The sequence below is a fragment of the Anser anser genome, assembly GCF_964211835.1.
Source record: "Anser anser genome assembly, chromosome: 13".
Classification (NCBI taxonomy): domain Eukaryota; kingdom Metazoa; phylum Chordata; class Aves; order Anseriformes; family Anatidae; genus Anser; species Anser anser.
Window position 1 is genome coordinate 20,709,938 of NC_139734.1, and position 22,892 is coordinate 20,732,829.

The 22,892-nt window shown below is 39.9% G+C and overlaps 1 protein-coding gene and 1 long non-coding RNA gene across 7 annotated transcripts in view; one reads left to right on the forward strand and one right to left on the reverse strand.

Moving 5' to 3' along the window:
* DACH2 (dachshund family transcription factor 2) overlaps positions 1-6,954 on the reverse strand; it is a 289,478-nt gene extending 282,524 nt beyond the window's left edge. For 2 of the 6 annotated variants that reach the window (XM_083797538.1, XM_083797542.1), the window contains exon 1: positions 6,345-6,946. In XM_083797538.1, the coding sequence (XP_083653664.1) occupies positions 6,345-6,859 (515 nt within the window). In that variant the 5' untranslated portion in view covers positions 6,860-6,946. Of the gene's footprint in view, positions 1-6,344 lie in introns of all 6 variants that reach the window. The other 4 variants (XM_083797536.1, XM_083797535.1, XM_083797537.1 and 1 more) reach the window with 4 other exon arrangements.
* A 287-nt stretch (positions 6,955-7,241) lies between these two features.
* LOC310880999 lies at positions 7,242-21,748 on the forward strand. Its single transcript, XR_014572037.1, has 3 exons — positions 7,242-7,556; positions 12,602-12,692; positions 18,970-21,748. It is a non-coding gene; the product is annotated as an uncharacterized lncRNA (long non-coding RNA).
* The last annotated feature ends 1,144 nt before the right edge of the window (positions 21,749-22,892 follow it).

Here is a 22,892-nt window from a genome sequence, read left to right on the forward strand (position 1 = left end):
GGAAGTGGTATTTTTAACCAAGTCAATAAAGGCTCTGACACAATATATTTTAATGAGCAAAATGGGCTTAGCAGGTCAAGATGTACTGACAAGGAAATATAAGCTCCCCACACTTGTTAGTGACAATAAACTTTCTCTGTGCACACGAACAACATAGCTGTGCTACCAGAAAGAAAGAAAGGAAAACAAACAAATTTAAGTTTTAGAGAATTTGGGTATCAGAGCTTTCGGGGCAGATATCAAAGTACGTAAACTAACAGGGATCGGTGCTTCTTGCAGGCTGCAGAGTGGGGAGGGAGGGCGAACCCCATCACACAGTCACTTTGGATACCACGCTTTACAAAGAGGCAACAAAGGTCAAAAGCATGTAGCCCCAAGGGACAGCGCTAGCATCAAGCAGGATAAACCTAAATCACTACAAATTATTACTAACTAACGTACCTGTGCACAGTAAAACGCTTAATCATAGCACACATCTTGCCTTAGCTTACACCAAGAACACATCACAGGCTGCGGTATCCTAACTACTTGTCTTTTTTGCTATTTGTGTTGCTCACATTTTTAATACCCTTAAAATACTGCATTTCCATACACTTACAGGGCTTTATTACAGATAATCATGTAACTTTTAGAAGTTTGCATCTATTTTCTTTTATAGATATTTTACATGAAGGATTTGGATGGTTTTGTTCATAACTTCAGAAAACTCAAAATTATAGTCTCTAGAACGTGCAGAGGAAAGATAAGAGATCCTACGTTCACCAAGAACAGGATTAGGCCAAAAAAATAGCGCCTGCAAAAATGCCAAATCTGCATACTTCTTTCATTGGTATTTAATAGACCAAATAAACGGAAAGAAACAAATGCAGGTTTTAGGCAAAAGCATCCCACCTTTGATGAGAAGGGCACATATCCTAAACTACTTCCAAGTTCTTTGCCCTTGTTCAGACAAACTTTTATTGGTAGGAAAGGGAGGTTGGCCTCAGCGCAGTCAGAAGGGGTTTCTCCAGCCCGGATTTCAAGAGCTTTTTAACGCTGATACTGACAAACAGCTCTTACGCAATTCTAGTCTGCTATCAATGACAAGAGCAAGATGCCATTTCATAAACCACCTCCGAATGCTCACTTTGGTAATCCTGTAGAAAATATTTAAGGTAGGAAGATACGAGCTTCTCACTCTAAGGCCGCTGCCCTACACCCAGCCACGATTTTCTAACTCCGTGATCTCTGCAGCGCTCCTCGGTTCTACCAAAGTTCCTTTTCGCCTGCCTCGAAAACAAACGCGCAGACACAAACAGGCTGCGTGTCCAACAGCAGCCCAGCGTGAGAACGATTTCCCCTCTACAGGGCTGGCCAGTTCTGGAAGCTCGCTAAGTATAATGCTATTGCCACACATTGATATATTGGCGAAAGAAAGGCAAATATAACAATGCTACAGCTTAAACTCATTTGAATAAACTGTGAATTTCTATTACATATATTGTTTCCTTTATCAAACTGGAACTACTGGAGCAAGAATACCAACATAAATCTAGATCTGTTACAGCCAGTTTCTCCACTTTATTCTCAGAAGCCTTAATGACAGCGAGTCAAAAGTTCTTCTGTTCAGGGGAGAGATCAGGGCGAGCAACGTTCTTGATAACTTTTAATGTCTTAAAAATAAAGCATCAGACTAAGAAGTAAGGTTTAACAAACTGATGGGAACAAGTCACAAAGCACTATTCTACCTTCTAAAGAAAGGGAAGGAAGACCGCAAGTGTTTTAATAAACACTGAAGAATAAAAGGCAATAAAACCTGTGCATAGCCTACTTGGGAAATAGATCTTCATTATTCATGGCAGAGTACTTTACACTTTGTGCAGTCTTTTCCAGAATTTAAAACCCTTCCACAAAGACACATTCCAGCCTCTTTTATGATTTGCGTTCCACAGGTTCTGTCCAAGATAATGGCTACCAGACTATTCAGATCAGAAATTAATGGCGACCGACAACTTTCCTAATATATCTGGCACTAAACGGTAAGTCAGACTGGAAACACAATAAACTGGTTTTCCTATTTTGCATCTAACAGATGTTGAATCCAGATGCATTTAAGTCTACAAGAAACAGTAAGTATAATAGTTCTTGGTTTTTGTTTTTTGGTGTGTTTTTGTTTTGTTAAAGAAAGCCTTGCTTCAGCCTGTAATCAATTTGGACACAGCGATATTCTATTTATAGTAACACTTTTAACATGTTCTAGTCTTATATTATTTATTCGGATCATTCCTATTGCAATGAAATATTAATGTCGAGAAAGTGGTTACTCTATTAAGGAGCTACCTATGTTTAGATTTTAATATTGATCTCCACTATTTTGGAATAATTAATCATTCTACGTGAGTCTGTATTTGCGTGACTTTGTGTTGTAATACTGCCCGAAGTTTAGCATCTTCCCCACAATAATGTCACGATTAAATTTATATTCTGCCCTATTCCTAAAGGCGACTTAGCTCTTCTAACAGAAGGGGGAAAAGGGGATACCGCCACTTTAAAAGCTTCAATCTCTTTGACATTGCTGGCAGTGTATGGGAACATTAATGCATCTGTCATGATAACAAGCTAAGAATAACATCTAGACATCAAACCGAGCAGAGAATCCATCTGAAGTGATTCATTCAGATCTGTCTCATTGATTTATTAAACACAGGGCAACATCTGCAGCCTCACAGAGCCGCTTGGCAAAATTAATGCAAGATCAATTCAAATGGAAAAAAGTGCAAAAGAGATAAATCAAAACACAATTTGCATGCAGTTCCACAATCAGGCTTATTGGGTGCAAATGCTCAATTTCCCTCCCAAAGCAAATGAGTTTAAATGTTGTTTTATCTTTGTAGAATTGTGTGATTTGAAGTGACAGTGAAGAGTTCTGCAGGTTGAAATGGTGAAAAGAAAAAAAGGAGAAGAAATGCTTGCAAAGACCTTTTGAATATGCAACAAGAATATCATTAATACCTAATTGTTTGGCTTTTTTGTCTTTGCTACAAAAACACAGTATTTTTCAGTTGTACAAGTCTCAGTAGAAAATTACATATGTATTATGCATATACACATGCAGGAAACATACAAATACTCCATCTTGGAGGAAAAGCATGTTACACTTCAAATGGGAAGCTCTATTGCCACGAAAAGAGAAGGGAACGTTAATCAAGGTTTCTCCAGATTAGATATGCTTCTGATGAGAACGTTCAAGTATTTTAGTACTTTTGAAGAAGCGCAGACGTGCAATATGTCCAAAAAGAACTTGGACTGTTTTTCTAAAAGTATAATTAGTTCACTCAGAGAGTGGAAAAATTCACTTCTGCCTCTCTTTACAGAATCCACTATGCTGGTGCTAACTCTCAAGAGCATGCTTTAAGTAAATCTCTCCTCAGAGGAAGAAAAAGGAAAGGGAAATTGATCATTTCTTATTTCAATATGCCACTACTTCCAAAATTCACTAGTTTGGCTGAGTCCAAATGCACGCTAAATATTTACTTAGCCAAAGAAGTTTATGTGATCAGATGTCCGCATTTAAAAATCAATACACACAGGAGCTCTGTGTGGTGCTACATGACTAGATTGCATTAATTATAATCTTGACATCATTCTCCTTATAAAAGACTGAGTACTGCTGACTATTGGGTAGCTTTTAATAGACAACACAACTAGACCCTCATTATCTCATAAAATGCCTGCATTTCCTGCTTAACTTCATTTCTAAAACCTTTTCTTATTTGTGAAAAGTCAAAGTAATTCAAAATATTAGCTGACCTGGACACTGTAAATCGTAACAAAAAATAAGCCATGTACTAAAATGCTGCTTTCTGGGAAGTATTCTCTCTCGTGTACTGTTTTACTTACTATTTAATGAACAAACCAGACCGATGTTGCCTTTTTCAGCAGACAACAGCCGTCAAATACAGAAGCCCTGCAGAAGACGTTATGACCCTACTCATTGTGATATTTAAGGACTGATATATTTACTGTCACAGACATGTTCTCTCCACAGTTATGTTTCGTTTTTAAAATGAAGCTTGATTATAGTCTTCTACTTTAAGTAAACCTAATGCTTTTCTACTAAAATTAAGCATTTGTTCCTCAATTTATGTAAATTTCCAAGATATTACAAATTAGTAACTAAATCCTGGAAGCATGTTGTATTCACCATGCACTTGAAGATGGTGCTTGCAGTGAACTGAATGGCTAGTTTCATTTTACAAACCTTGCTCCCAAGTTAGGTTACATGGCACTCATTAATGATGATCAAAGTTAGGAATATTTTGTTTACGTGTGGATGCAAATTACACGCATGCTGTTTACGAAATACAAAGGTCAAAGATGGCAGACAGGTAACTAGTGTTACAAACACGAAACATACGGAAACTTTGGCTTACATCTATTTCTCTGCATTTCTGAAGAGCTCTGCAGACAAGCTCAGCTAAAAAAATAATCCAATAGACTATGCAGAACTAAAATCTCTTTTTTCAATTATACATTAATTGATGGTTTGCATTCCAACTAAAAAACAATTAAAAGTGTACACCAATGTAAGAGATGGTGATTCTTAAGAGTCAGCTAACATACAAAATGATAGCCAAAGTTTCTCATTGCTTTTTCCAACAGTTTTTGAGTTTAAAACCACGCTTCTACAGCGTTCTAATTATACATACACTCATATCAATTAGCAGCAAAAACAGAGATTACAAGAGCAATGCACAATATTCTCAGTTCAAATTAATTCTTGAGTTATGCAGTGGAACAACACATATCTAAGGGTTTGTTGTTGTTGTTGTTTTTCTCTAAAAGACAACATTTTTTTCAATACTTCACTTCCCAGATCCAGAATCTAACTAGTGCATACGCAGTCGCTAGCAGTCCCATCCCATTTTATTAGTAAGGTACGGTACCACGCGCCGCAGTAGTTCCCAGGTCAGCTCACAGCAAATGAGAATTGGATCACATGTATTAAGCTATTTTTATCCAACTTTCTCTACCATGAAATATGGGCTGTTCAAAGAAAAAAAAAATCTTTAAATAAAATGACGAGCTATGCATGGTAGAATACAATTAACATTGTTAAGTTACAATACTTGAGAAAAGTTTTGTATGCGCTGATAACATTTATCATACATTACATCTAAAACCACGAAGGCAGTAACACATTGGTATCAGTAGGTCATTCTGATTAGGGGCATTTTCAAGAGATATAAGCAAAGGCAGAGCGATGTTTTAATAAGCGAGAAGCACTCGAGAAAACGTAAAGGGATCTGCTGCTCCTGAACAGGTAGAAATCAATAGTGCTTTCGTAACCGGGCACGAAGAGCTTGTGCTTACATGCATGTGTTGAACGTCTGTCTTGAGCAGAGAGCTTTGAATGCGATCAGACCCATTTCTGCCCCGTCTGACCGACTTCTGCCCCGTGTGACCCCCCCGGCAGCGCTCCCACCACATCTTCAGCCTCTGCCTAGGTGCTGGTGGCAGCGGCTGCTCCGCAGAGCCCCCACCGCAGCACCAGCTCCTGCTCCCCGGCCTCACTTCTCAGCCGCTCTCTGCTTTTTCCTAGCGCGGTCAGAAGTCTTGGCCAAAGGAAAAAACAAAAAAAGTCGTGAAACACACGCTTGAAGCACTTAACGCTCCAGCACTTCTTGATCTCTAAACACCGGCGGTAAGGGAGCAGAAGGCTGCATCGCCAGATCGGCTCCCCCTATTTCCCTGCGGAAAAACTTTGGTCAAAGACATTTATCGGTGCGCTTCTTTACCAGCCAACTTGCACGCCAGGCAGGTCCCGGACGCGTTTCGGAGCGGCTCTGGGATGTCGGGGAGCCCCTCGGGGAGGCCGGCAGCGGCTGGCCCCGTCCCGGCTCCCAGCGGCGGGTGCGGTGCGGGTGTCGCGGCGGGGCACGGCGGCACCACCGCGGCACCAGGAGGCGTTACGGGCACAGGGGAGCGCAGGGGGGCACCCCTGAGGCGCCCCCGTTGATTAGGGTTAATTAGCGGGGTCGCTGTCCCGGCCGCTGCTCGGAGCTCGCTGAGGGAGCGGCCGGGATCGGGCCCGGAGCCGCTGCCCGGAGCCCGGCGGCACCCGGCGGCGGGGGGACCCGGGGGGCTGCGGGGGGCCCGGGGGGGTGCTGGGGGACGTGAAGCTGGCGGCCGGGCCCCCTCATAGCCGGAGCTGGAAACTGCGGCGGTGTAACGGGCACCGGGCGGAGGAACTTTGAGGGAAAAGAGGAGAAAAAGGGGGCGGGGGGGGGGGGAGCGCCCGAGGTACCGCGAGGGGAAAAGTTTGGTCGGGGCCGGCCGCAGCCCCCCAGCCCCGCGGCGCTCACCTGGCGTTGGTGCAGTCGTTGTACAAAGTTTCGAAGTCCTTCCTGGTGATGAGCTTGCAGCGGTTGACGCCGGGCTGGATGGCGCCCAGCCCGCGCAGGATGCGGACCTGCTCCACCGTGCACACCACGGGCGATATATCCAGGCGCTTCAGCTTGGTGTACACCGTGTGCAGCCCCCCCACCAGGTGCTTCAGGAAGAGGTCGAAGACCTGCGGCAGGCAGATCAGCTCCTGCCCCTCCACCAGGAACGAGGCCACCTTCACCCCGTGCAGGTCGACCATCTTACACTCGTTGCCGCCGCCGCCGCCCGCCCCGGCCCCTCCGCCGCCGCCGCCTCCTCCTCCTCCTCCTCCTCCTCCGCTGCCGCCGCCGAGGAAAGAGTTGACGAGGCTGTTGGTGAGGCGCGGGGACTCCGCGGGGCTGGAGTACAGCGGGTCCGCCCGGAACAAGCCGCCCGAGCCCCCCGCGCCGCCGCTGGAAGTGGCGGCGATGACGGGCGGCGCGGACACCGCCATGGCCAGCCCGGCGCCCGCCGCAGCCCCGCGCCCCCGGCGGCACCGCTCCGCTCCGAGCCGCCCCGAGCCGCGCCGCGCGCACCGCCCGCCTGCCGCGCTGCCCGGACCCTCCCCAGCGCCGCCGGGGGGCGGGCGGGGCGCCTGACGGACGGCGCCCCCCAGCCAATGCGCGCCGCTCGCCTCCGGCCCGGCCGCCGCGAGTGGCTGCCGCCCGGCGGGGCGGGGCGGGCCCGGGCGGGGCAGCGCCGGCCGCTGCACCTGGGCCGGGGGCGCGAGGCGGGAGCTGAGGGGAGGGGGCCGGGGCTGAGGCGGCGCCGCGGGCGGGTGCGTGAGGAGGGGACGGAGCGCGCGGGGGGGGGGGGGGCCGGGAGGGGCGGCCGCTGCCCCGCGCCGCTCCCGCAAAGTCTCGGCTCGCCCTCGGTGGTGCTCGGAAAGTTTGGCCGGGCCGGGAGGGGCGGCCCCGAGGGGACGCGGAGGGCGAGGCGGGGCGCCGCAGGTGGTCCCCGGGCTCCCTGAGCGGGGCGGCGGCGGTGGCGGCGGGGGGCCGGGCTCCGTGACGCTGCCGGGGCCGGCGGGACGAGGCGCGGCGCGGTTCCCGTTGCGGGTCCGCCCGGAGGAGGCCGGCCCGGACGCGCCGTGCGAACGGCACCCAGCGCCTGAGGGCTCCCGGCCCGGCCCTGGGCCCGGCCCGCAGCAGGTCAGTCGGCGGGGGGCTGCCGGGCGCCCACCGCCCGCAGCGAGCGGCCCCAGGGGGTGCCCATAAAAGCGTCAGAGCGGGGCGCTCCGCCTGACACACACCTGGCAGCCGGGGCAGGGCACAGCGCTGAGCAGCTTTTCCCGCTGCACCTAGGTTACACCGCTCCTCCCGCTCGTCCTTTGTACCAGCATCCTTGCTTCCTGCTCCTTTGCACGTTTTCTCACTCTTTTTTCATCTTCCCTTCTTCCCTACTCCTTCAACTTTTTTTTTTTTTTTTCCTTCCTCCTGAAGCATTCCGTAAGCAAAGCAAGCAGGAAAGTAGAAACACAGCTTACAAGTGGGTGCCAGCGGAGCATTGCAACTATTTCCAGGAGCAGGCAATGCTTGTATGTGCCATCTTCTCCCTCCTTTTGTTGTGCCTGCTCATTTAGGCAACCCTTTGTGCAAAAACTTAACGTTTTTGCATTATGAGGAATCCCATTTTAGATGAAGGGAGATGACTGCTTGCTAAGTTGCTGTATTTGTTAAGTGATCTGCTCTCTGGAGAAACCTCGTCTTCTCCCCATCGATGGTGCGTGTATTCGAGGAAGGGCCTCTGCCCGTTTTAGGCCCCTCGTCTAGCTGGCCAAGACTAAGGCAGAATTTTCACGTAACCTAGGGTGAAATGAAAAACTTCACATAAAATTAATACTTTTCAGTGAGAATGCTCAGATTTCGTAACTTTCTAGGGTCAGAACCTTAGACTGAAAGCTCTGTGAGGCAGGGGCTACCTACTTGGGCAAAAAGTTTGGTGTGATTTAGCCCTGAACTTACCTGGGATTTTTACGTACCAGAAATGATAGAAATAGCAAGTAACTGACTTAAATAGAAACTTTGGGGGCTTAATTTACAGGGCATAATTGCCATTAGGAGATTTAATAAATCAGGTTTAAGCATTTCTCATTGGCTTTGCCCTTTTGAAGACATTTTTTACTTTTGAGATTAATGTGACAATCAAATTCCACTGTGAGAATTCTTTTGCCTTTTTGACTTTAATGTCTTCCATAAGCTAAACATATTTCTAAATAAGACTGAATTTTTGCAAGGCCAGAGGAAGCCTTGCGCATCGGCACCCAGCAAGTTGGAGTGGCATGAAGCAATATAAAATCATAAAGGCTGTAGTAAAAACAGTACCCTTGAGAGGTGACTATCCATGGAGAGAAGAACTGCTCTTAAACTAAGAAAATGCTCAAGGTTTGAGAATTAATACCAGGCAGCTGTCCAGTTCAGCTAAGCATATACAAATCAACTACATCATTGAATATTTTTATTTCGCTGTAATTTTATTTCAGAACAAGGCAAAGTTACTAAAGCCTAACAATCATACAGTAATATCTTGTCATTTATAAAGTGTCCAGATGGTTTATTTGAATGGAGTCCAGCAGTATGCAATTCGATTGTACGTCTCCCTATAGCTTAAATAAGTATTTTAGAATATTTCTTTAAACTTAAAGTTTAAATATTTTTGTTGATTTTAGACTGGTGTGCAAAATAGTTTTTTAACACCGTCAGCCATAGAAATATTAACGTATTGTATATTATCTGCAAAAATTGGCCATGTACATATGGCAAAATATCGAGCAAAGGTTCTATTTGTTTGCTTTTGTTTTTATCATCATTACATATGCCCCATTGGATTGAAATGTTAAAGAGCTCTTTTTTCTGACGCTACAGAAGAGAGAAAAGCCCCGGTCCTTCCAGATAGGGCCAGTCAACAGCTTTCTGTAAATCACTTGTTGCCAGCTGGCAGAAATGTGGCTAGTGGCTCACGCTGATCCTGTAGGTGAACAGACAGGTGATGCAACTGACTAGAAGACAATGATGAAAAATAAAGGGCAGTTTTTGAAGTAAAATAATAAGGAAATAACTAAAAATAATAATTTTCATTCTAGAAGACTGGAAGGCTCAGTAGTAATGTTTGTCTTGCATCTCAGTTTGCTGTAGCCAAAGCTGAGGCAGGAAAATTTAAAAATGAGTTCTGTAGATTTATTAGGTTAACATAAATGGTGATATCTCTCTCTTGTTTTCCCTCTCCTTCTCTTCCTCTTTCTCACTATTTCTCTTTCTCCCTCTCTCTCTCCCTCCCCCCTTTTTTTTGTATAAAGAAGTTTTGCAGACTTGATAGAGGCATGTCCAGCGTGAGATTATCAAGAAAATGATTTTAGCAAAGATCTTGGATCTCCCCCTCATACCTGGAGGTTTCTGAGACGTAAATGTGAATGTAGACTTAAGAGGGTCAGAGGCAACTGGGGACCCAAAATGAAGGACAAAAAAAAAAAAAAAGATTTATTTACAGTTCTCCCAAACCATAATGAAATGAAACACCGTTTTTGGGAGTTGCGGCCTGACTGGAGCCCTAGTGATGATGATACTCTCTTAGTCCTGAACAAAAAAAAATTGCTCGGGGCCTGATCTAAGGCAGTCTTTGAGTTTCTATCATGAACATGCAAGCGACTGATGTAGCTAATTCTGAGCACAGGTTTTAAAAGGAGGAGAAAGCGTTTTGTTTTGCTAGATTAGTGTTTAATGCCCTTGGTTTTCAAGGGAAAGAGTAACCATGATTATATTAACAAACGTAGGCCACCGATACAAAAAAATGAAGGGATTGAAATTAGTATGTCATTTTTATTACCCACATTTTTCTAGATGCACTGGTACTTGGCACTTGTATTCAATTTATTTCTGACATTTCAGTCGAGTTTTTTTTGGAAGTGTGGATTAAAACTTCCCACCTAAACATCAAGGATTTTAAATGAAACTGATGAGTCTAAATGTCTTAAGTATCAATAGAAAAATGATCCCTTCTCTTATATAATTAAATGTATTGTATTAATGCGTGCATAATGCAGAATCAATAAATAATGAATTACCACTGATTGTAATTGAATGTTTTCATAATTTTATTGTCAGCCATGATAAATAATCAGTACATTTATACTGCATTAAATTAATTAGTGTGTCATTTCTATTACATACATCAGCAGTGAAGTAATGCAGTGACATCTGTTTCTAATGTTTTAAAGATGTGGTATTCCTTATTAAGTAAAAGGAAGAGTTATTAGAGGTATTTCCTGTGATTGGCAGTTATACTGGTACAATTGAAAGAGATCAAATAAAGGAACTTGCACTCTTGGCAAATGCTGCATTTCAACCCCCTAATGGCAGAGAGCAACAATGATTGGAGTGAATTTTGCTTCTCTGGGCTTTTAGGAAGTCCTGCCTGCCTTGTTACAGAAGGTAAGAGTGGCTCTTCTCTCTTGGTGCAGTCAGGGAAGGCTCCAACATGCAAAATAATTAACGCCTTATAGAATAACCAAGCATCCACGTTCATTTCTGTTATCCGTTTTTCTGCCTTGCTCCTCTGCGTTTGCAAAGGAATGCCCTTACCAGGCACTCATTAAAGAGTAACAGCTTAAGCCTGTTTCAGCAGTGGACGCTCTTACGTGGAAGCATCTGGGCTTTTGGGTCCGTGTCTTTGCTTGGAAAAAACACTCATTTGGCATATCTCAGCACTTTGACGCTACTCGTGCTGATGTACGTTATTTGCAGAGGAAATAGAAAACTGAGTAGTTACTGCCAAGATGAGAACTGAAAAGTAACAGAGTAGAATATGAGGAAGGGAATAAATGCAAAGAAACATACAGAAAAAAATACATTTTTTTTAATGACCCTAGGTATTATCAGTTGGGTAATCACCTAGAAGCAGGCTGATGTGAAGTAAAATCCACTAAGTAACACCAGTTACGGGCTGCAGAATAGGTCTGAGATTCTTATTAACGCTGCCTTTTCCAAGATAGTAATGGACATCCTTATTTTTTCTTTACCATTACATCATCTTTAAAAAGAACAGTCGGAAAGCCTAATGCTAGGGCTTATCTTGCCCTACGTTCTTCATCCATGAAACAGCTTTTAATTTTTTATACTACTATGTCATATTTTATACTATGCACAACATAATACCTAAGGAAAATTAAAACAATTAAGAATCATTTCAGTCTTTTCAGTGCAAGTCTCACGAACTGCTTTCAACAGGAAGCTCAAAAGCAAAATCAGAAATCACTGTCCACCTTTATACAAATTTGAGAGAGTGCTATCTAGAGCCACCATGTGCGTGCAGCAATTTGTCCACGTGGGTTGCTGCGTACGCACTAAACTCTAGGCTTGCTGTGTGCAGCCAGCAAGCTAGCTCACTGGCAACGTTTATACATCTAATACTCTGAATGCTCTAGCATTAATGTTTCAGCAGTGGGTGAGGCTGCACCTGCAGGCTTGCTCTCTGCGCCATGGCTGGGTGTGATTTTGAGCCTGCTCTTTTGGACAGTCCTCAGCAGACACAGCCCTAGAGGTGAGCACTGCAGGTCACAGTCTGCACTGAACTCAGCAGTTCAAGCTTCACTTGACACGTGAAGAATTTGACCATTTTCTAGAGGAACTTAAGAAAATTAAAACACAAAAATACCCTCTCAGACCAGATTCCATCTACTCTTCCTATTCATTAAAATTGTACTTGACTTTTATAACGGAAGAGATGTGCCCGTTGATGCTTAGACAGTAACTTTTTGTCTAAAAGATGTGTAAATACTGCTCTCCATGAGAGCGAGTGGTATGTTTGTTGTATCAAAACGTGGGTGGTACTTTAAGATAATTCAACTGAAATAAACAAAAGATTCAGTTGTTAATGATTCGCTACTTTAATCTGGATTTTGTTTTTGATTGAGGATAGAGGACAGTAAAACTGCAAAGCCAGGACCTTTAATATAATAAGGCTGTTTTATGTGAGATACAATCATCATTAAAGTTTAATATTGTTTGCACCTTTTCTTCTTCAGGGAGAAAAATTAATGCCATTAGATATATACTGAAGTTAAAACACACTTTAAAACAAAATGTACTATGAACACAATAATACGTACTCAAATATATTTAGTAAGTCATTATACCTGAATGCTTGTTAATGTCCCTAGAGGAACAAGATTAACCTCATCTCTCATTCTCTATACTTGCAGGTCAGCTAAAGAAAGCAAAAATTTTCCGGCACCGTCTGTTCAAGTATCGCAACCCTAATCTGAAGGCACCACCATCTAGTGGGATAAGAAGGTATTTGATTTTTCTTTACATTTTTTTGGCATTATTAAGCATGGACATTGCATTCTACCTCAAGCAACAATTAAAAAAATACATTATTATTATTATTATTATTATTATTATTATTATTATTATAAACTTACAAGGCTTCTGTGGACATTTCATTAATTCTCATATCTTCTGCCCAACAGCAAAGTACTTTCCAATAAAGATCTTAAGAGCTCTTTCCATGAAAATAGGTTTTCATAAACAAAATTTCATCAATGAGAAAATAATTTATAGCTATCCAGACTCAATCAGAAGTGTAATTGATTTATTGAATAAATATTTTTAGTATTTTATTGAATCTACTTTGTGGAAATCCAATTGGCAGAATTATTAATATTGTGTAAGTAATTATCTTGAGCTCATCTTAGTAAAGGTATGTAGTTGCAGTTTTCCATAGAGCCATTAAATATACAGCATTTGGTTGAAAGTGTACTCCGACCATTAAGTCCCATCAAGAACAAATCTCAAAACCGAATGCAGAGCATTCATTTGGTCTTAGCTCTAAGAGTGACCATTTAGTGTACTTTGCCTGTACTGATACATGGACTGCTACCTGTCCTTATTTGTTGTGGTTTGGTTTGGTTTGGTTTGGTTTTTCATGCACTTAACAGTTGGAAAGAATAATGGCAGGGATTTTGGGGGGCAGGGGAAGGGCAAAACATAAAAGGTGAGCAGTGTGTATTCATTTGTTTTGTTTTTCCCAGAGAATGCATGCATCTGCAGCTGTTATCCTAAGATGCCTCCTTGTGTTCAGGTCTCATTGATCTTTTTACAGCATTTCACACATACAGGGATAATTGATCTACATCACTCTAGACTACATATCTTTTATAAACGTGAGAGTAAACATTAAGAAATTACCATATTTTAAAACAACATAGCTATTTCAGTATTTTTAATGTCTAAAACTTAATGAGATAATAAAGATTTAAATACTTAATAACATAGATAAGATTTTAGTATTCAAAATTTGGGCCTGCTTCTGTATTTCTGTATGTATTTTCACCACACATACTACCAGACATTTCAAAGTTCTGCTCTTCTCAAACTAATAGAAATCTTGTTGCTGGAAATGGGCATCAATGGGCATTTTGCATTGTACAGAATTTCTGTTTACTGGCTTCATAAATACTACATTTCTTCTGAAAGTCATGCAGTAGCCTCAATCTATGTTGCCAGTTCTTACTGAAATCGATAACAAGTTTTGAGTTAAAATCAATGGAACTGGTCCAAACTGGTTGAGGTGGTAGATGTCATTTTCACCCTTCAATCCCTAAAACACAAGCTCAGGAAGGTTAGAGACATTCCATTTAGAATGCAAATTAACAAATTTATGAATACTCTCATTTGGAATACTGTTAGTAGTTGATAAAGTCCAGGACGTTCTACCTTCTGCTTCTTCTTTAGAAGAACACAAATCCTAAATACCTCTGTAGAAGACAGTCTAGTGTGTACAGAGCAAAAAGCAAAATTAAGGCCAGTCATCTGTAGGACTAGCGACTCCTAATTTCCCACAGATTTTTTAAAAGTCTTTCCTTCAGTATTCTGATCTATTTTTCAAGCTCCATAAGGAGTGAACCTGGTCCTGAAACCTTTTTGCCACTTTGAGATAGTTCTCGGTCATACTTTTTCATAAAAAGTGTTATCATGTCATGAATTTTAGGGTATCTTGCACCCAGGAAGACCGTAAAACAAATAAATTTCTGCAGAATTTTTCTAGAGAGAGGTGCTGTAATTTGATTAAATTATACCCATCATTAGTTTAAACATACTATTATTTTATATATTATTATTATTTTAAATGACAAGTTCTTCGTATTTTTTCACAAAGACTATAGATATAGAATAGAGCATATTTTAATATAGACCTTGGGATTTGAATAACTTTTTTCATAAAATATAAATGTAGGATATAGATTTAAATCTGGCCTGCCACACGGGACCCACAGGAGTACAAATCAGTAGTGGACACCAGTGTGCAGTGTACCCTAATGCCATCAGACTACCAAGGGGCAGAACCCATCTGTATTTCGTACACATAATGGTACACCCTGGACATTAATGTATGTTATTTAATGTTGCATCCAATTCTATTGTTTAGCTACAGCCTTTTACGACCTCCCAAGAAAGATGTACTCAGTACATAAACAACTGTATAAGGGAAGCTTAAATTCCTGATATTATGGAGTTATCTGCCACTGTAAACTTTGTGCCTCATTACAGGACAGCATAAAGTAAAACGTTAGCTTCCAGTTTATGTATGTACACGGAGCCAACTACACATCGTTGGTCTTCTACTTCGTGGTAGGGAGATAAGTGATTTTTAGTTCTGAAGAATTATTTTATCTTTATGTTGATAATAGATTCCATTAAAAGTTTGGAGAGTGAAGGAACCAAATAAAATGAATTAACACTAAAGTTTAAATTATGGGAAAACCAAGTCCTCATTTATGAAAGATGCCAAGCATCAAGAATTCTAGCTGTCACATCAGCTGTGATGATCCTCTGTTGCGAAATGCATTCTTTTCACTACAATTTCAGTTACCAGGCAAACAGCAACTACAAAACTTTTATTTGTATTACTACGCACAGCATAAGGTCTTTGTAGTCTTGATTGCTCCTCTGTGTTTTGATGTGATATAAACTCAGTAAGAACGAAACTGCTTTCACCTACACATTTTGTTGATCTGAACCCTTCATAATTGTCAATACTGATAAACTCACACAATATAGGCCTACTGGTGGAAGACATGCTTTTCACTGTAGTAACAACAACATGGAATACATAATTAAATACCACCTCTATCAATAAGTGCATAATTTAAATAGGAAAAAGATTAGTAACTTTGTATATCTCTAGGAACACAAGATCTACATGCAGTTCCAATTTATTAATGAACTTTTTGAATGGTATCTTTGTCTGAATGCCCTACCACTTAACTAATTTTCACATAACTAACCCTATTTAAAATCCTATATCTGGTCAAGCAGGCCAGGCTCAGGTAGAATATTACTGTTCAGAAACTCTTAGGAGCATTTTGAAGTGCCATCACACAGTATCGGTTTACCCTTTTTTTCTGTACAATTTGATTATATTTTATTGAAAAATTAAATGAACATATGCAATACTTCTTGATTTGACTTCCTTTGAAACATCTTTCCACCTTTTAAAAAGATTACAATAGCTTCCATGAAAAGTTCAGACTGAAAAAAGCAAATGAAAAACCCTAAGCGCTAAAGCACAAAACAGAAAAGAATTGCACTGACATGTGAAATGTGTTAAAATTCTTCTTTGAATCAGTCATTTAGACATACAAAGATAATGATGATGATTATGATGACAATAATTATAATCAACTAAAATTTAAATTCATCCATTTTCTTCTATGCAAATACCAATTATATTTCCTTTCTTTAAAATGAATGTGACCATTTTAAGTAGTTACTCTTGCAAATCTTCCTAATAATCTGCCTCAACATTTACAACTGCATAGCGTTCATCTGCGGGGGGGGATCTGACTCTTCTGGCTTAACTAAGGGGCCAATATAAGGGTCTATATAAGCCGTATAGAATTAATGTTCATCTAGCACCTTCAGAATCTGAAGAGATATGACCTATTCTTTCCTTTTATTTACTTAATCAAACAGAGGAGGCAGCGCCACTCAGAAGGTGCTAAGTAGGTACAAAAACAGGGAGTGAACATCATGTTCCCATTAGTTCTGCTTTAGAGTTTCTGAGTCATTTTCGGTGCACAGCAGAATTAAACAAGTATAATGGCTCAAAGTCTCCCTCCCCTTAGAGAGTCTGTGATAGAAAATTGCTCTGAGAGGTATGGTTATAGTTCTAGGAATAGTCAGAAGTTGGGGAACAATTAGTAATTCTGCTATTGCGGAAATTAACTTATCAAAGAACTGCTACTGTATTGAATGGATCTATGATGTAACCATCCACTAGGACTGACAACCACCAAGCCTAGATCTTACCCCCCAAAAAATGATGCTAAAACTAAAAAGGAAAAAAAAAAAGGAAAAAAGGGCTTCTAATTAGTACTATGTATTATGATTTGTTGCATTCCAACGTATAATTTTTTACTCAGACTACAACCAGATTTGACTGCACCTGTTTTAGCTTTACACATTATCATTGTCTCTATATAAGTGCATGAACTGGAGAACGTGCTTATCGTGGTCATGGTGTTGAAATTCAGGTTTCAAATATATTATAATACTCAGTTGCATCATCTCCTAAAGACAAATTAAAATGCAAACATCTAATAAAAAGCATTAAGTACTTTAATATTGGTGACCCACATAATGTTTACAGTATAAACATTCTTTTCCTAGACACATACAGCTTAATTAAAGTTTAATAAGTGCAGTGTGGATGTCTTAATTTCTGCACAAAAAAAGCTAGCATTTAAGTAGCATATACTGTGTTTGGATGAATGAAAAATGGATGTTAAATCATAACTGTCCTTTCTGAATTCTCAAAAGCATCACTACGCGTTGTCTGGCACCAGTTTAAAATTTCTGAAAGAAAAAGAAGATCTGCTCTCAGAGGCAAGCTGAGCAAAACTTAATTTCAAATTTCTTATCAGTGAACCACTATTTCTACTCTCTGGCTTCAAAATCCCAAACAGAATTTTTTAATTATAAAACTTCATTTAATTCTAATGTTGTGGGGGAAATGTTTTATAAGGAGGCATTTCCTGTGCATGGCTTTAGTAAATGTACTTACTAAAAATAAGAGGTGATCACGCCTCTTTCTTACAAAGAAGACTGACGGATGGCTGTAGAAGTTGATGGCTTTCTTTTTAGTCACAGTCCTTTTAATACTACAAAAATTATCCCCAAATCACCTTCCTACAAGTGACAGCTAGTTTTATATACATTCTTTCAGGGGCGAATAGAGTAGGAGGGTCTGGCAGCTCCTCTTGGCCATATCTACCCTCAGACAGGTTAAGAAGTTTTCACCACTGCAGCTGTAAAGCCTGAACCAAATCGCTGCTCTCACTGCAGAGCCCTAAGTGCAATACCAACAGACCCCACACATTTAAACAGAGGCAAATTCAACCTCAAACACTGATTTTCATCGTTTTTATTCATCTGCTTTCATCATTTCATAGTTGTTATCGTTTACTTCATCTTTTTAACTTACTGATACAACTGATAGCTTGCTTTACTAGCAAATTGGTCCCTCTCTGTTATTCATTCCTAACTTGCAGGTGTCTCTTGGATACGTTTTCATGTTTGAGTCCTTAGTGATAAGTGTGTCTTAACAAGAATCCAAGCCTGCAAGAACTCATTTTATCTGAGGCCTTTATAGTCTTTTGTTTATGGTTTCTCTGGTGAAGTCTAAGTAAAAATACTGCATATGAGACACATCAATTCACTTAGCTTTATGGACTACTTTAAACCCTTTTAATTATATGATAATATTTATGGTGAGTTTCCTAAGGGAGCCTTTTTAGTTTCAGAACTTAAAGTCTTGTTTTATACTCTCTTTTCTTTTCAGCCATGTCCCATTTATGATTTTCAAGACTGGAGAAGAATACTGTTTTAAAAAGATACTCAAAGATCTTTTACTTTTTTTATTCTCCTTAAATGAGGAACCAGAGCTTTGCACTCTGTGGGTTGTAGGGTTTTTTGTTGTCTCTTTTTTTTTTTGTGATATGCCATGTTATCTCCCAGACCAACTAATGTTTTCTTCATTATTTGCGTGCACACTTTTAAAAAACATATATACAGTGAGATAACTACTCCTATCTCATGTTCAAAGCAATAAACATTTCATCTCTGTTTTGTTTATCAATTAGAAGAGACCGTGATGTAAGAGGCTGAACTTTGCATGATAAAACTTGTGTTGACTGTAAGGAAGTAAAAAGTATGCCCTAATGGCTAAAGAGTTCGTATTCATAAATTGGCAGCAAGCCTAAAGAAATGAATAAAAGAAATTAATAAATAACAGGAATATTTACAGAGAAAAGAGGTTAGTTTTTCAAATGAGCTACAGTCTCCAGAGTGCTGGAAAAGGCACATTTTTCCTAAACCCTGAGAACACAAGTCTGAAAACCTCTTACTATGCAATAATAGCTGCTTCAAGTAATATTGCAAATGAAACAAGGCAGTAACTGAATACCACTAGACACACGCATTTACTACTCTTGATTTATTGCACCACTTTATATATTCTTTGTAGGACTATATATCCAATCAGTTTCTTTTTGTCTGCTGTTTACAGGCTATTTCTGAAATACCATGATTGACCAAGATGTTAGAAGCTGGAATATACAAACAGTGGAGTTGCTAGGACGGAAAGCACCAAACTCTGCTTTGTAACATCCTGTTTTATAATTGCATAATTACAGTAATTCTTACCAATTTACGATGTTATTGATACTGAATTTTGTTGTCATTTTCAGCAGATGAAAAGAAACAGAAGTTATTAAAAGAATGATTGAAAAATGCAAAGTCAACACTTAGAATATGTAAAGAAGCTGTAAAAACATAATTTGTTACATATATAAAATGCATATATTCTACAAGAGTTTATAATTTAATTCCTTACTAGCATAGATATGTTAGTAAGTATGTTAACAACTGTGTATATTTGAATATATTTAACTTCTATTGTTTGCTTTCTCTTCTAATTTATCCTTCATTAGTCAAAAACAGTTCTTCAAATTACCCTTGTAGAAAAATGGCTTACTTCGTAAAAATCCCTTACACTTGTCAGGGATCCTCCTCAAGTTTATTCAGTGGCAGGCAGGCTCTGTTGGTTTAATCCTCTGCTGCAGTTTCTGTGAAGAAGCCTTACGGAACTTCTTCACAGATTTTCTCCAGGTTTCCTCCATTTAACTTGCTAGCTCTCTACTGCATTCTCAAGCTGACCACTAATTTTTCTAGTTTTCGATCAAGGCCCAGAATCTTTAAAACTTGCAATAAACCGAGTGAAAACTTTTAAGTTTAAGTCCTTGTGACTCATCTTCCCATATGGGGACAGCCATGTACTTTTCAGTCGCAGAAGTGGTCATGTGTTGGCGGAGGAACTACCATTTCTTAGGTTTAATTTCAGTACTGCTTTTTCTTTGGTTTCAAGCACATATATGTTATAGTATCTGCATTATTTCTGCAGATGAAAAAAAATCTTCCAGCAAACCTGTTTCTGAATTTACTAGGGTATTGTTCATACGAAGATACCACATTTTTCCAGTTTTGCTGGAGTCATTTCCAAGTTGATGATTTTTCTATCTAACAGCCTACACATTTGATGAAGAATACACAGGGTTTGGCTTATTTCACGTTTGGCAATTGAGAAATCTGTTTTAAGTGAGGAAAACAGAATTGCAACTCATGTCTACATAAATCAATATGATTTACGTGGCTGTGGTTAGACAGTTTCCTTACATCTTTTGTGGTTCAACTGCCATGATGCTTAATCCTAATTAAAAATCCACAGTATTTCCAGAATACATTTTTGGCTTTTACATCAGCCTCTTCTCTAATGCTAGGCAGGAACTGCCTGCTGCACAGTCCTATATATGCAGTGTGGATATTCCACACTTCAAAATTATCTTGACATCAGTGTAGGAAAACTGATTTTGCCATTTATTGACCGGTCTTAACTTGGGAGTTCTAATAACGTTGAACACATTTACAGAATCATGACACGATGGTAAGTAGCATTTTTTTTTTATTCATTTGAATAGGAAGAACTGGTAAGCCATATAAAGTGTAAAGTCCGAAATAAAAAGGTTAAAAAGTGATGTGCAAACTTCTGCCAGAAACACCACCTTGTCAAGGTAGTCTGAACAACCTCTTACATATGTTAAACAACATTTCACCAGGAAACTTCTGGAGAAGAATACATTGCTTTAACAAATTACACGGTATAAACCCAAAACACTGTCACAAACTCTTGATTATTTTTTCATTGACACGTACAAAAAAAATTTAGTCTTTTGCTTAAGTATATTGATATTATTTCAGTTTCAATAATAGTTTACACCATTCTGTCTCTATCTTGGTAGTACTACAAAATACATATCTTTTATCGAGAGAAAAGATGCAGAATGAAGATTAGGAACGTAAAAGGGTGTTTTACAAACATGCCTAAATGATTAAAAAACCAAACAAACCATAAACACTAAAAGAGAAGCAGTAATATTAATTCACATGCCATACCAAATGATTTTAGTCACTGTTAAAGAGCACTGAGAGAAGTAATCTAACCAAATCAAAAACTGAACTGACACCACATACCGCATATAAATGCACTAACAGCATGCTTTTAGGGTAATGTAAATCAAGATACAGTCTGATTCTACTACCAGTAGTTCACTAATCTCCAGTTCCTAAAGAAAGTTTCCTCCGTGTCTCTAAGAGACGAGCAGTAAAAACTGCAGCATGTGAGTCACCATCCTAGGTTCATCAGCTATTTCAGGCATGAAAGAATAACCTGTGGCAAAAACATTAACTGAACTTTTCAGCCATTGCATAGACCATCTCCTTTATCCTGCATACTGGTAGTTTTAGGACTCCTTAAAAATCCTTAATGAAGCTGTAGTGGAGCCTTTTTTGCATATTCTGCCAGTTGTGCTGGACAAAGCAGACTGATCAAAGCTATGATCCTGTTTCTTTCTCCTCTGTACTCAGTTTGTACAAGAATGTTTTGACTGCAATGAGAGACTGACAGAATTCTTGAAGAATGTTGTTAATTAACGAATTGGCAAAAGAGACTTGTTGCTTTGCATGCTTACAGAAGTAGAGCAAATCTAATTCTCCTTTCCCATCTCTGAAAAAATATAATTTACTCCTATTTTAGTAATCAAAGTGGAAACTTAATAATTTCAGTGCTCCTTAGTTTGAGAAGGTGGGTTTCATTTATATATGTATATATATACATATTTTGTTGACTGGCCTACCAAGGCCAAGATTACTGTATCAAAGGAATTCATATCAATGGGAATTTGGTATCTACATCTGAATGAGAATTTGCAGTTTAGGGTCTAATCCCAATTCTGTTAAATGACAGGATTCATATGACTGCAATGGAGATTAGATCAGGCCCAGCGTGCTAACACCACTGTACTATCTGTGAAGTATGGACAGCCTTGCGAGATCGTTATGAGGACAACAAAATGAAACAGACTGTATGATGACTGGCTAAATTAAACTTAGAAACCTCTGATTAAAATAAGACCATTAAATAGGTGTCTGCATTTTCAGTTGCATTATCTGTAAGATTTAAGGAGCAGAATCTGTTGATACAAATTATGAGATTGTTACTATTGTTCTCAGCATTTATTTTACACACCAGAACTCCTCTAGATTAATTAAACAAAATAAAAAGAAGGAAATAGAAGAGTATTGACGTGCCGAATAACACTCCCAGTACAGTGCCCTTTGCTAAACATATACAAGAGTGTTCACCCAGAGCTGAACAATTTATATAATTCCAAGAAAAAGGAGTACAGTATTGAGTACAATTTGCTCTTACAACTCCCCAAATTATGAATAGCGCATCTCTTCCTAAGGAAGTTTAGTGTGACAAAGCAAAGGCAAGTTATCTGTCCTTCCATGGATTTGATAGTCAAATGATCATTTAGCAAGTATGAAGTCTGAAATCTATAATGTGAATTAGAACAGTGCATGATCAGAACAGTGTCTTATTGTAGAATGTAAGGAATAAAACAGATAAAGTGTTTTGTGGGCATAATTAGGAGCAAAGACAGACCATTGCAAGCTGTGTTAGGGACAAAGAACAATTCAGATAGTGGTAACGAAGAAGAAATGTGTATCAGAGTTTAAAAGAAATTTGTAAACAAATATATTTTCCCAAACATGCTTGAATGTAGAGTGGCTGTTCCTGTAGTTAATGAACAATCTAGTTTGTGCATGCTTGAGTGACTGACAGTTGCATAACAGCAAACTCTATATGACAACCATGCATAACTTCAGCAACACACAAACATTTTCTTGCTGCCTGAACTAATGAGCCATTTAGTTGGATAAATCAGGTTATTCAATAGATGTTTCAAGCAGCGAATAGGCCCAATCCTGCTGCTGCTCCTTATTCAAACTGGTACTCAAGGAGAATTAAATTCTATATCCACAGAGTGAATAATAAAATAAAGAGTGAGATTTCACACGTGAAGTCACTGC